This window comes from Budorcas taxicolor, chromosome 23 (assembly GCF_023091745.1).
Source record: "Budorcas taxicolor isolate Tak-1 chromosome 23, Takin1.1, whole genome shotgun sequence".
NCBI classification, from domain to species: domain Eukaryota; kingdom Metazoa; phylum Chordata; class Mammalia; order Artiodactyla; family Bovidae; genus Budorcas; species Budorcas taxicolor.
In genome coordinates, this window is record NC_068932.1 from 13,072,189 (window position 1) to 13,085,947 (window position 13,759).

At 36.0% G+C, this 13,759-nt stretch overlaps 1 protein-coding gene across 1 annotated transcript in view; it reads left to right on the top strand.

Moving 5' to 3' along the window:
* The window catches only part of HECTD2 (HECT domain E3 ubiquitin protein ligase 2), a 70,064-nt gene that overhangs the window by 32,253 nt on the left and 24,052 nt on the right, over nt 1–13,759 (top strand). Inside the window, exons 3-7 of the mRNA XM_052660939.1 lie at nt 7,114–7,252; nt 9,488–9,590; nt 10,145–10,234; nt 10,895–10,959; nt 12,927–12,972. Of these exons, the coding sequence (XP_052516899.1) occupies nt 7,114–7,252; nt 9,488–9,590; nt 10,145–10,234; nt 10,895–10,959; nt 12,927–12,972 (443 nt within the window). The remainder of the gene's footprint in view (nt 1–7,113; nt 7,253–9,487; nt 9,591–10,144; nt 10,235–10,894; nt 10,960–12,926; nt 12,973–13,759) is intronic.

A 13,759-nucleotide genomic window follows, 5' to 3' on the forward strand; every position in this document is an offset into this window, starting at 1 on the left:
GTATAAAACTAAATTGTAGAATTGAATTAAAGAAGGTTAATCATCTGTTTTATTCACTATATTATCACTGTCTTTGTTCTCTCTAAATCACTGAACTGTGTTCCTCAATGTGATCCTCAGACTTGCGTGTTAGAAATGCAGATTCTTGGGCCCTAACCCAGACCTACTGAATCACAAACTGTGAGGGGGCCCAGTAATTTTTGTTTTAGTTCAACGGGGTCTTCAGGTGATTCTGATGTACAGTAAAGTTCAAAAATTATTCCTCTTGAGTATAAGAAATAAGCAGTTCTGTGCTGTCTTCTAATGTGAAAAGTTTATTTTAAAAGATATTCTAAATTTGAAGTCAGTGAGATATCCAAAGATAATGCTTGGTTGGGAGAGTGACTAAGGAAGGAAGGAAGGAAGGAAGAACCTTATAGCTATGTTACTGTTGTGATGATTGTGTTCTCTTAGTTGAAATATATTCTGATTACGTTACAGTAATGGAATTACATTTCATTATTGTAGAATTTAGAATCTACAGAATATTGATCTATTGGTTTGTAAGTATTAATGCTTGACAAAATATAGTAACCAAAGTAAAATGCTTAGTAGGTGGATTCAGCAGCAGAATGGAAGGGACAGGAATTAATGAGCTGGACTATAATGAAGTCGCTCAGTTGTGTCCGACTCTTTGTGACCCCATGGACTGTAGCCTGTCAGGCTCCTCCATCCATGGGATTTTCCAGGCAAGAGTGCTGGAGTGGATTGCCGTTTCCATCTCCAGGGGATCTTCCCAACCCGGGAATCGAACCCGGGTCTCCGGCATTGCAGGCAGACGCTTTACCGTCTGAGCCACCAGGGGAGCCCAATATAGAACAGCGGAAATCACCCAGTCTGAACAATAAAGAGAAAATAGATTGGATAGAAAAAAATGAATCGTCTCAGAGACCTGTGGGACTGTAACAAAAGATAGTACATTCTTGTCATTGGAGTCTTAGGAGAGAAAGAAGAGGGTAGGCTGAAAAAGTACTCAAAAAATAGTTGAGAACTTCCCACACTTGGCAAGAGACATGAACCTCTAGGTTCAGGAAGCTGAGCAAATCTCATACAGGATAAGCCCAAAGAGCTCCTCATCAAGTCATAGCATAATTAGACTTCTAAGAACTAAAGACAACAGCAACAAAATATTAGAAAGTGGCCATAGAAACATGATACCTATACTGATCGGGGGAAATCTTTCAAATAACAACTTATCAGTAACCATAGAGGCCAGAAGGAAGTGGCTGAGAGAACTGCCAACCCAGAATCATACATCCTATACCCAGAATCCTATGGTCAGGAATGGAGAGGATATTAGGACATTCCCAGATGAAGGAAAAAAAAAAAACAGAATTTGTTGCCAGTAGATGGTCTAAAAGAATGTATGACAAGGTTCCCTGAACAGAAGGAACACAATGAAAGAAGCAGTGTTGAACTCAAGAAGGAACATGATAAGCAAAATCACAACAGGCTTTCTGTTTGGATTATTTTTCTTTTTCTCAGTGATTTTTGGGAAATATCTCTAGGTGCTCATCTTTTGTTGTATGTATTTCAGATTTTCCCTCCAACTTCTAACTTACATTTTTTAAATGCACGGTATCTTTGGTGATCAGAAGTTTTTAATTTTAACATAGTCAAAAGTATCAATTTGCTTACAGTTGTACTTTTTGGTTACACCTATAAAAAAAAGAAACTTCTTTGTCCCAAAAGCAGAAGGATTCTCCTATCCCTAATTTATACAGCGTGTGATAGGAATTCAACTTCCTGTTTTCCCCATGTGGTCAATCATATTTTCAAAGTCTTTGTTTCTTCCAACGATCTACCATATATTTCATATATTGAACTTTTATGTATGGATGGATATGATTCTGGGTTCTCTATTCCATTGGTTAACTTATCTAATCCTATGTTAGTAAAACACTGTTTTGGTTACTATAACTTCAAAAAACGTTTGAGGGTGGAGCAAGGTCCCCTCTTCTTACTCCTGTTTCTTTGGAAATGCTGTAGCTATTCTTGTGCATTTGGTCTCCCATATGACTTTTAGAATAAATAAAGTCCAAAATATTGCTGGGATTTAAAAAATAATAATTTCATTTATTCATTTATGGCTGTGCCAGGTCTTCGTTGCTGTGCAGGCTTTCCCTAGGTACAGCGAGCGGGGGCTGCTCTCTAGCCCTGGTTCATGAGCTGCTTCTCATTGTGGTGGCCTCCCTTGTTTCGGAGCACGGGCTCTAGAGCTCGAGGCCTTCAGTAGTTGTGGTTCCCTGGCTCTAAAGCACAGGCTCAGTAGTTGTGGTGCCCAGTCTGTTGCTCCGTGGCAAATGGGATCTTCCCGGACCCGGGACTGAACCTGCGTCTTCCTCCCTGGCAGGTGGATTCTTTGTGTCTGAATCCCCAGGGAAGCCTGGGATGTTATTGAACTGTTTTGAATCTGATGACCAGTTAGGGAAAATTGTCTTCTTTAGGATCATCACCCACAAATATGGTATTGCTTTCTATTTATTTAGATCTTTTTTTCAATCTGTAAACAAACTTTCAGTACTTTCTCTACGGAGATTTTACAATTTATCATTATTTTTTAATAGTTTTACAAATTCTAAAAACTGTATTTTGTAGTTTATTGCTGGTCTTTATAAATGAAGTTGACTGTTATATATTGGTTTTTTAAAAATCCATGCACCTTGCTAAACTCTTAGTTTTTCTATTTTGGATTATTGGTGATATTTGGATTTGTCCATGTTTATAATTAAATCATTTGAAAATGAAAGTACTGCATCATAAATTATAAGAGAAGACTAGAGTTACATTCAAAATAAAAGTCAGTCCTTCAGTATTTTCACTGTGAAATAGAAGAGAGAGAGTTAATCGGCTTCCAGTGTTGGACTGCTCCAGGACACAGTCCCCAGAGCTCAATTCTCAGGCTTCTTCTCTGTTTACCCTCTCCTTAGGGATCTCGTTAATCGAGCATTTTTACTATGAGCTATAAACCTTCACAGCTCCCCTGCACTCAAGAGTCATATCTATTCAACATCTGCATTTGGATGTCTCATAAACATCTTACCTTTAATATGGCCAAAAGAAAACTTTCTGACTCCCACCCACCCCAACCCCTGAAAAAAAACAAAACTTCCTCTCGTGGTCTGGCATCCGGTCCCATCACTTCATGGCAAATAGATGGGGAAACAGTGGAAATAGTGGCTGACTTTATTTTCCTGGGCTCCAAAATCACTGCAGATGGTGATTGCAGCCATGAAATTAAAAGATGCTTACTCTTTGGAAGGGAAGTTATGACCAACCTAGACAGCATATTAAAAAGCAGAGACACTACTTTGCCAACAAAGGTCCCTCTAGTCAAGGCTATGGTTTTTCCTGTGGTCATGTATGGATGTGAGAGTTGGACTAGAAAAAAAGCTGAGTGCTGAAGAATTGATGCTTTTGAACTGTGGTGTTGGAGAAGACTCTTGAGAGTCCCTTGGACTGCAAGGAGATCCAACCAGTCCATCCTAAAGGAGATCAGTCCTGGGTGTTTATTGGAAGGACTGATGTTGAAGCTGAAACTCCAATCCTTGGGCCACCTGATACGGAGAGGTGACTCATTGGAAAAGACCCTGATGCTGGGAAAGACTGAGGGCAGGAGAAGAAGGGGACAACAGAGGATGAGATGGTTGGATGGCATCACTGACTCAATGGGCATGGGTTTGGGTGAACTCCAGGCATTGGTGATGGACAGGGAGGCCTGGCTTGCTGCGGTTCATGGGGTCACAAAGAGTTGGACACAACTGAGCGACTGAACTGAACTGAGTGGTCTAGTGTTCTCCATTTCAGTAAATGGTCCCAGTTAATGGTCAAGCTAAATTATCAAAGTCATCTTTGGCTCATCTTTCTTTTAACAAATCCTGGCATTTCTACCTGTCTGCCGACACATCTTCCTATCATTCTATATTCAGAATATGTCACAAATGCTACCATCTCTCATCAGTTTACTAGTGCCACTCAGGCCCAAGCCACCAGCTATCTCTCACCAAGCCTATTGCCCTACCAGGTATTGATAGATATTAAGCTATAGTAACTGAAATTATTTCGTACAAAAATTAACAGGTCAGTAGAGTCATATGCATTAGCCCAATAATAGGCTCCAGAATATACAAGAACTTAATATATGATAAAAGTATCAAAAAACTGTGCAGTGACATACTTTTATACATGGTATTCTGAAATGGGCCATTTAGGAAAAAAATACATTTTATATTGCATTGCCTCATAAGTTCTAGAAATGATAAAATTTATTGAGCATTTACTATTTGCTAGGCAATGTGGTAAGTATATCCTTCACAGGTACTGCAGTGGAAAAAGAAGCACCGATTGGAAGAGATACATGGTCATCTGCTCTCTAGGTCTCTTGGGAGGGAAGGCTTGGATTACTAATCATTAAAAATTACTAAAGGAATACGTTGATTAAGTAATAGAAGTATTATTTAAATACTTTTCCTGTTTCCAAGACTTGTGGACACAGTTGGGGAAGGAGAAGGTGTGATGAATTGAGAGAGTAGCTTTGAAAAACAGACTCTGCCATATGTAAAACAGATAGCCAGTGGGAATTTGCTATATGACGCAGGGAGCTCAAACCTGGTGCTCTGTGACAACCTAGAGAGGTGGGATGAGGTGGGAGGCGGGAGGGAGGTTTAAGAGTGAGGGGACATATGTATACCTGTGACTGTTTCATGTTGATGTATGGCAGAAACCAGCACAATATTGTAAAGCAATTATCCTCCAATTAAAAATGAATAAAATAAGAAAAATTACTCTTCTGTTTTCAGAAATAAAATTAAAAGGCAAACAGATTTTAAAGAAGGAAACAGCAGAAGCAGCATTGTTTTTTAATCTGAGTCCCTAGTAAAACACACACACCACCTCTATAGCAAAATTAAACACCTTGGACATCATTTACTACAGAATTAGCTCATAAAATGTCCCTGTAAACCCCAAAAGATACCAGGACAAACCACCAGAATCAGATGTAAGCAGAAGGAAGCATCTGGGCTGTTTGACGGACTTGAGACCAAGAGAGCTTCCAAATAAGCAGCAGGTATTCACTGGATAAGGGCTTTCCTGGTGGCTGAGATGGTAGAGGATCTGTCTGCAATGCGGGAGACAGGGGTTTGATCCCTGGGTCAGGAAGATCCTCTGAAGAAGGGACTGGCTATTCATTGGAAAGCTCAGGAGGCCAATTGGAGAACAGAAACTGAAATTGGGAGGGTTTTGCCAAGAGCAGGTGCATGCAGGTGGCCCACGAGAGGTCTGAAGGGAGCAGGTAACCCTTGTGATTCTCCCAACTAGTGCTTCCTTCCAGGCTGGGGGTAGGTGTGGAGGGCATCCTGAGATTAGAATCAAATTTGAGCAGCTCTGGGACAATAGTGATTAAGGACAGAGAAAACCAGAATAAAAGTGGAGCAGGGAGGCAGGGCCTGGAATCCCAGAAAGCAAGTTACCATATATTTGAGTTCTACATAAAAACAAAAAAAAGGAGAGCTACACCTCCTTCTGAAAATTTGGGGAAAATAATTTCAAGTCAAATTGGCTACAAAATTTATAATTTTTTGTTACAAAATTTTTTTGTAATAAAATAATAGCCACTTGATCAATGAGAGCACATCAGAAACACATGCCCACAAAAAAAGATAAAATTCTATTTCAAAATGAGCTAAAATTCATTAAGAAAATGACATGACACCTGAAAGAATGCCATAAATTAGAATCGCAAAAAAGGAAAGCTGAAGTGACAGTGAAGGAAATAATTAGAATTTAATCTTAGAAATAAACTGGAAGGAGCATAAAAGCAAACAAATGTAAAAGCACCTTATGAGACCTAAAAAATGAGATCATGTTTGGGAACGCGTGTAAGAATTAAAGATTTCAAAATTAAAAAAATAAAAAACTAATTAAAAAAATAAATTAATTTTAAAAAAAAGAAATGAGAAAAGAGTTATAAAGAAATTGAGAGAAATTAACTAACATTGGAATAGACAGAGCAGGGAGGGGCTGGTAGCACTCTATTTCTTGACTGGTTAGCGTTTCACAGGTGTTTGCCTTGCAGTAATTCTTTAAGCCATACATTTGTTTTATGAGCTATTTCTGTACTTGGTTTATTTGACCATTATAAGGTTATGAAATGCAACAAAAAGGCCAGTCATTGAACCAGTAGGTATTTGGGGGAAAAGAAAAGTACATAAACTGTTCATGAAAATTGATAACAAAGTGCTGAAACTCCAACAGAAATTGCAGAGAATATAAATAAGTGACCTACCTATACGATTGACCCTTGAACAACATGGTTTTGAACTGTGTGAGTCCACTTACAGGCTGATTTTTTTTTCCAATAAATTTCAGTATAGAAGTACTGTACTACTACAGAATCTGTGTTTGGTTGAATCTGCAGATGCTGAACCGAGGGTGCAGAAGGCCAACTGTAAAATTATGTGAGGGGTTGGTGCCCAAGTTCTGCACCATTCAAGGAGAAACTATATTCAGAAAGCTAATAATCACTAAAAATATCCACTGAAATAATCTCTAAAAGACAATTTATAGGAAGGGAGGTGGTGAAAGAAAAATTCTACATTATATCTGTTTTTGTTGTTCATTCCCTACGTTGTGTCTGACTCTTTGTGACCCCATGGACTGTAGCCCACCAGGCTCCTCTGTCCATGGGATTTTCCAGACAAGAATACTGGAGTGGGTTGTCATTTCCTTCTCCAAGGGATCTTCCCAGCCCTCTGGAGGTGCAGGGATTGAACCTGCATCTCCTGCTTAGCAGGCAGATTCTTTACCACTGAACCACCTGGGAAGCCCCATATTATATCTGTAGATAACTTTTAATGTCATATAATTTTTCTATCATGGGTGAAATTGGGTAGGGTGACAACAGACTCTCCCAGTAAGTGCCCTTCAATGTGGTAGGTTTTTCTATTATATTGTCCCAAAGTGAATGCAATAGAAAATAATCCATTCGTTTTCTGTTCATGTTGACTTAGCATGGCATTTTTATAATTTGGAAAAGTTTATGATTAATTGCATTTACTACTTTATCCTTCACAGTGAGAGACCTACCACCAATTTCCCTTGATGTTAGACAAAAACAGCGCATCTCCACAGATCCATTATCGTCTGAAATAAAAGCCCCAGTTCTTCCAGAACCCATCCTTCCAGTTCAGCCCAAAACTATGAAAGACTTTCTGTAAGTTTTGGCTCATTGTTACATGTAGACATATAATCAACTGCATGTCAGCATTTCACATAATTTAATATTTTTGTGTGGGATATTAATTGAACTTATGGCTCATAAGGTATTATAAGAGTGAAGGCACCAAAGACTGGATGTCTTAAGTTGAAGGTGAGAACAAATATATAATGTTGCAACAAAAGAAACACTAAATAAGAGAAAATGAGTCCAAACAAGCAAGCAGAGATGAAGCAATGTGTCCTTTTTAAAAAAGAAGATTTCACTTACTAAGTGACACACAGACCATGGAAGCTACCTTGCTGCTATTAAGTTGGTACAAAAGTAATACTGGTTTTCGGCCATGAATTTTAAATCATAACTAGGCTCAAACACATCGTTAATAATCAAAATAGGAACTATTACAGTTGATACATTTTTCCCAATAAGAAATAACTTCTTTCATTCCTGTAGCATAAAAGTCCATGCTTGAGAACTCAATGAACTCTTGGAAAGCATTTTCTCCCTCCTGGTGGTTGTGGAGGTGTTTTCCCTGCAAAAAGTTGTCAAGATGCTTGAACAAATGGCAGTCAGTTGGTAAGAGGTCAGGTGAATATGGCAGACGAGGCAAAACTTCATGGCCTAATTGGTTCAAGTTCTGAAACATTTGCTGTGTGCTGTGTGGTCGGGGGTTGTCATGGAGAATTGGATCCCTTCTGTTGACCAGTACCAGCTGCAAATGTGGCAGTTTTCTGTGCATCTCATTGATTTGCTCAGCAGACTTCTCAGATGTCATGATTTCGCTGGGATTCCAAAAGCTGTAGTGGATCAGACAGGCAGGAGGCCACCAAACAGTGACTATGATCCTTTTTTGGTGCAAGTTTGGCTTTCGGATGTACTTTGGAGCGTCTTCTCTGTCCAGCCATAGAACTGGTTGTCGTATAACGTCCACCTTTCGTCACAGGTCACAGTTCAATCAAGAGATGGTTGGTTGCATAGAATAAGAGAAGATGACATTTCAAAACGATGGCTTTTTTGATTTGCAGTCAGCTCATGAGGCATCCATTTATCGAGCTTTTTCACCTTTCCAGTTTGCTTCAAATGCCGAATGACCTTAGAATGGTCAACGTTGAGTTTTTTGGCAACTTCTCATGTAGTTATAAGAAGAACAGCTTCAATAATGGCTCTCAGTTGGTCATAGTTAACTTCCAATAGCCAGCCACTATGCTCCTCATCTTGAAGGCTCTCATTTCCTTTGCAAAACTTCTTGAATCACCACTGCACTGTACATTGGTTAGCAGTTCCTGGGCCAAATGTGTTGTTGATGTTGTTAATTGTCTCCACTGCTTTATGACCCATTTTGAACTCAAATACAAAAATTGCTCAAATTAGCTTTTTGTCTAACATCATTTCTGTAGTCTAAAGTATAAAATAAACAGCTAGTAATAAGTCATTAGCAAAAAAACATAAAGCAAGAAATGTGCATTAAAATGATGTATCATAACATAACCACATTTATTTAAGAGTGTATTCCCATGTCAAAGGGCAAAGTTCAACAATGCAAAACCACATTTACTTTTTGCACCAACCTAATAATAAAAACCAAATGGATACTCAAAGGACTAAGTGAGAAAGAGAAAGTAGGGATAGAATGTAAACAAAATCTGTCAAGAAATTTGGCTGGAAAGGAAAGAGAAATAATGATAAGGAGCATGTAAAAATGAACTTTTAAAAACTATTTGTGTCTTTATTTTGCCTGCGCTGGGTCTTTGCTGTTGTGCATGGACTTTCTCTAGTGCGGCAAGTGGGGGCTGCCTCCTGGTTGTGGTGCATGGGCTCCTTATTGCAGTGGCGCCCCTTGTTGCAGAGCCCAGGCTCTAGGCACACGGGCTCAGTGGTTGTGGTGCTTGGGCTTAGTTGTTCCGTGGCACGTGGGATCCTCCCAGGCCAGGAGTCTAACTGGCGTCCCCTGCATTGCAAGGTGGATTCACAACCCGTGGACCACCAGGGAAGCCCAAAAGTGAACTTTTAAAAAAGCAAATAAATGGGAAAGTTGAAGCTGGATTAATATCTTAATCCAATTAAGAATTATAAATTCAGAAACCACGTATTTACATTAACTGGAACACATTCCTATATTCAGCTTCATTATTTCAAGTTGCATGTTGGGTAACATTTATCTGTAAAGAATCAGTGCTGTATTACCTGAATAATGTTTTTATCTGTTGTGGCTAATAAATGCTTTTATTTTAGGGAAGATGTAGAAAAAGCTAAGTCATCAGGAGATTGGAAAACAGTATATGATTTTTATCTTACAACATTTGATTCTTTTCCAGAACTAAGTGCTGCATTTAAGGTAATAACACGTAAAGCACATTTTTCACTTTTTAAATTTTCTCCCAAAAAAGACACTGAATTTACCTCTTTTTCTACCCAGTATTGGCTTAAGCAGCTACTTAAGCAAATATAAATATGTATTAATTCTGAAATTATAGGTATCACAATAATTACTTAAGTGATATCTTAAAAATTGTTTTTATTTGTACTAATGTAATGCTTGAGATGGTTAGATAACCTCATTGATGCTATGGACATGAATTTGAGCAAACCCCAGGAGATAGCAGAGAACAGGGAAGCCTGGCGTGCTGCAGTCCATGAAATCACAAAGAGTCAAACATGACTTAGCAAATAACAACAACGTTTGACTCCATTCTTTAAGTTTTTGAAAAAGAAATTATTAAAATAATCCTTGTGTATTTATTTTCCTTTTTAGCAATTTAGCCGTAACATTTCTTTTTTATCATCATATTAAGAATATTACAAATTATGAAGGAATAGTTATGATTCAGATATTACTTAGAATAGTTCTTAAAATGTTGTATACACTTAGTTCTTTAATTGAATTTTCAGAAAGATGCCTCTGCCTCGTTTAATACTATTGAAGACTCTGGGATTAATGCTAAATTTGTGAATGCTGTATATGATGCCTTACTTAATACTGTAAGTATCATTTATGAACACATGCAAATCATACAATTGTTTGAGTCTATACTGTACTTTGAAATCAGCCACACAAATGTTGTAAAACTCACCTTTTAACATAATTACATAAGAAACTTTTTTGGTAAATTTGGTTGAAATTCTCAGAAAGTTAGGTTATTTTTTAATTCTTATATTTTTTTAATTAAAAAGTTTTTCGAATTCTGTAAGAAAATTTTTTTATCTTTTTTTTAACATAATTTGGTTGTACTTTATAATGAACTGTGGACTTAACTGCTAATTATAATATATAAATATGTATAAAATGTATGCCATCATTTTATATTGTTAAACATGCTATTCTTCAGTTTGTGTTGATGATTTAATCTTGTTGATCCAGAGACGGTGAAATTATTTTTCTTTTTCTGTTTTTCACTGTTACATAAAACTGATGGTAATCATCAAACAGCCACCACGTATGTTTGTGCAGGTTGTACAGTGCACATCCCAGGGAACATTTTCATTGTAATCTTTCAGAAGTGCAATTGAGACCACCATAAATGGCAGTAATCGGTCATCAAGTCCAATTTTAACCACTGAGACATCTGAAAATATAAGTAACATATAAAAGTCACCTAAATATCTAATTGTAATTATTTCATGATTTTCTTTTGCCTACAGCCTCAAGACATTCAGAAGACAGTATTAAAGGGAATCATTAACAGCCTGTTACAAGAATGGAAAGGGTAATTGCGACCAATATTGTAGTTGTAGCTCATCAGTATAGATGGTTAATCTGTTCACCTCATCCAACTTTAATATATATGTGTGTGTTTTACTCAGAAAAGATTTTAGTTGATACAGTAAAAACATAGAATGAAATTGTAAACCATTTATAACAAAGCTTTTTAACTCGAGACTTATGACTTATTAGGAGGATCCACATGTAAGCCTCAGAGGATCTGTGAATTCTTTAAAACTATATAAAATTTGTTGTGTAGAGATATATGTGCTTTACAAAAATAGGATGAGTGGTTAAATCAGTAACCTAGAATGAAATAATATGAACATTAAATATATACTTGGGCTTCCAGGTAGCAGAGTAGACATTTCCTTATTTCTAATATAAGCAAACATAAATTTAGCCACTAAAATATTTTTTTCTGGAACTAAATATTGAATTGTTATATAAAGAATGGACAATGTAATTAATAGTGTTTGGAATATGCAGAACACAAAAATACAGTTTTAAAAGTACATATTTAAATTGATATTACTTAAATAACAATTTAAATAATAGGTGCTGTTAAAGCCGAGCAATGCCATTAGCTTATAATTTAAATGTTTATATTAAGCCTGGTTTGAAAATACCAAACCACAGTTCTTAAATATGTTAAATATACTGTATATATTTTAACATTGTTCCAATTTTCAAAGAAATTTATGGTTTTTATAGAACATTGAGAAAAGGCAGAATAGTATTAAAAAAGTAAAAATGTAACTGTGCAGTTTTTTTCTAGTTGTCTTTTTAAAATAATTGAAATCACATTATATTTTGCATGTGATTTTTATCTTAATATTTTCCTAGTTTATTGTTCTAGTAATACTTTTGCATTTTCCTTGAATTTTATGTTTCTGGTTGAATATATAATGCCTCATTGGAGATGAAGAGGAAAAATTAGAATGTCCAAAGAATGCTTAGGAGAGTGAGGAAGTCCAGTGGTTTGAAACTGCAGGACCTTAGTCCCCTCTGAGCACCCTCCCACAGCTTTCTAACCCCTGCTCCTCAAATGTGTACCTGAGACAGATTAAAATAATTTAATGCAACTAACTTATGAAAGGATCATGTGGTCTCTACCCCCAAAATTGTGTTTTATTTTGGACTTATAGTAACAACAACAAGATCTTATTGACTATTTACTATGGGCTAATCACCTTTCAAATGATTTTGCATGTATTTCTCATATTGAATCTTCACTGCAATCCTGTGAAATAGGTAATAGGATTATTTTCACTTCACACTTGAGGAAATTAATTTACAGAGAAGTAAACTGCCTAGGTTAACACAATAAGTGCTTTAGTCATAGTTAGAACCCAGGCTGTCTGGCAGAAGAGCCTATGATCTTAACCACCATTTCTGTGCCCAAAGTTGTACACTGTACTAAAATACTGGTGCATAGGACAGGAAGATGGACATTTTAATGGTACAGCTATAAAATGGAAAAAAAAAAAACAGGACTCTTATCACCAGGAATTTTAATGTTTATGAATTGCTTTGATCTTATTAAAATATTTTCAAATATAATTTCTAAAATAAAACAATAGTCCCATTGAGAAAATAATCTGAAAATTATATAGACTACTATAGAAAGAAATAGTTTAGATTTTATTTAAACCCAAATAATTTAAATCATTATTCAGTCAGATAATTCTTCTATAGAGGAATATTACTACTAATTTTAAAATTATATATATAATATACATACATATAAATTTCAAAATTTAATACACATTTATTTATATGTCAGATGATGTGGCTTTACATTTATAAAGGGCATCTAGTACACTTTAGGCAATGATTTACTTTTATGTTTTCAGATTTAAGTCTAGGTTTTAGCTTTTATCAAGTTAATTCCCACAGAAACATTGATAATTTTTATTAGATGGTGTAAGATTAAGCATCTCTCATCAGTTACACTTCTTTCTTTTTCAGTCCACGAACAAAAGATGATCTAAGAGCATATTTTATACTTTTACAGGTAAGAAAGCAAGAACTTAGTTGAAATTGTATAATTCATATTTCAATCTGTACACATGTAAGTAAAAAGACATCCACTACTAAGTATTATTTTGAGCAGCGTTTCTGATACTTTTTAGATTATAATTACTTTTAATCAGAGAATTGAAGCTATAACAAACAGTGGGAAGCTAAATGATCTCCAGAATTAATATTTTAATTTTGCTCTTGCCTTCCTGCTGTTGAATTCTGGAACAAAGAGAATAGAAGCACTTCTTCCCCCTCGAGTCAACTTCCTTTCTTGTAACTAGTTTTTTAAGGGGGCTTCAAAACTCTTTTTTGTTTCCCAATTAGTAGGTTTCTAACTTTTCAATAAATATTTAAGCTAGAATTCTAATGGAAAAATCAAAGTGGTTGTTTATGTTTGCTAAAGCAAAGATGATGAACTTTTTCCTCTCAAGAGATACAGATTCATTGATATAAATAAATAAATAAGGTCCAAACAAATGAAAAGTAATTTTAACTTTTATAATTTTTTGAGAAGTATGGTATTCCCATAGCTAGCATACTTTATTTGTATTATTCTTCACAGTTTACCAAAGGTGGTTGTATAGATTATTATCTCATTTAAAGATAAGAAAAATTATGTTAAATAAGATATAATGTTTAATTTAATATTATGTCCAATAAAAAATATGGAAGATATGGGTAGAAGGAGGAGGAGAGAGGAAAAAAGAAAAAGAAGAAAAAGTAGGGGGAAATAGGGGGAAACAGATAAAAGGCAGTTGAGAGATGTAAGGAGAGGAAGG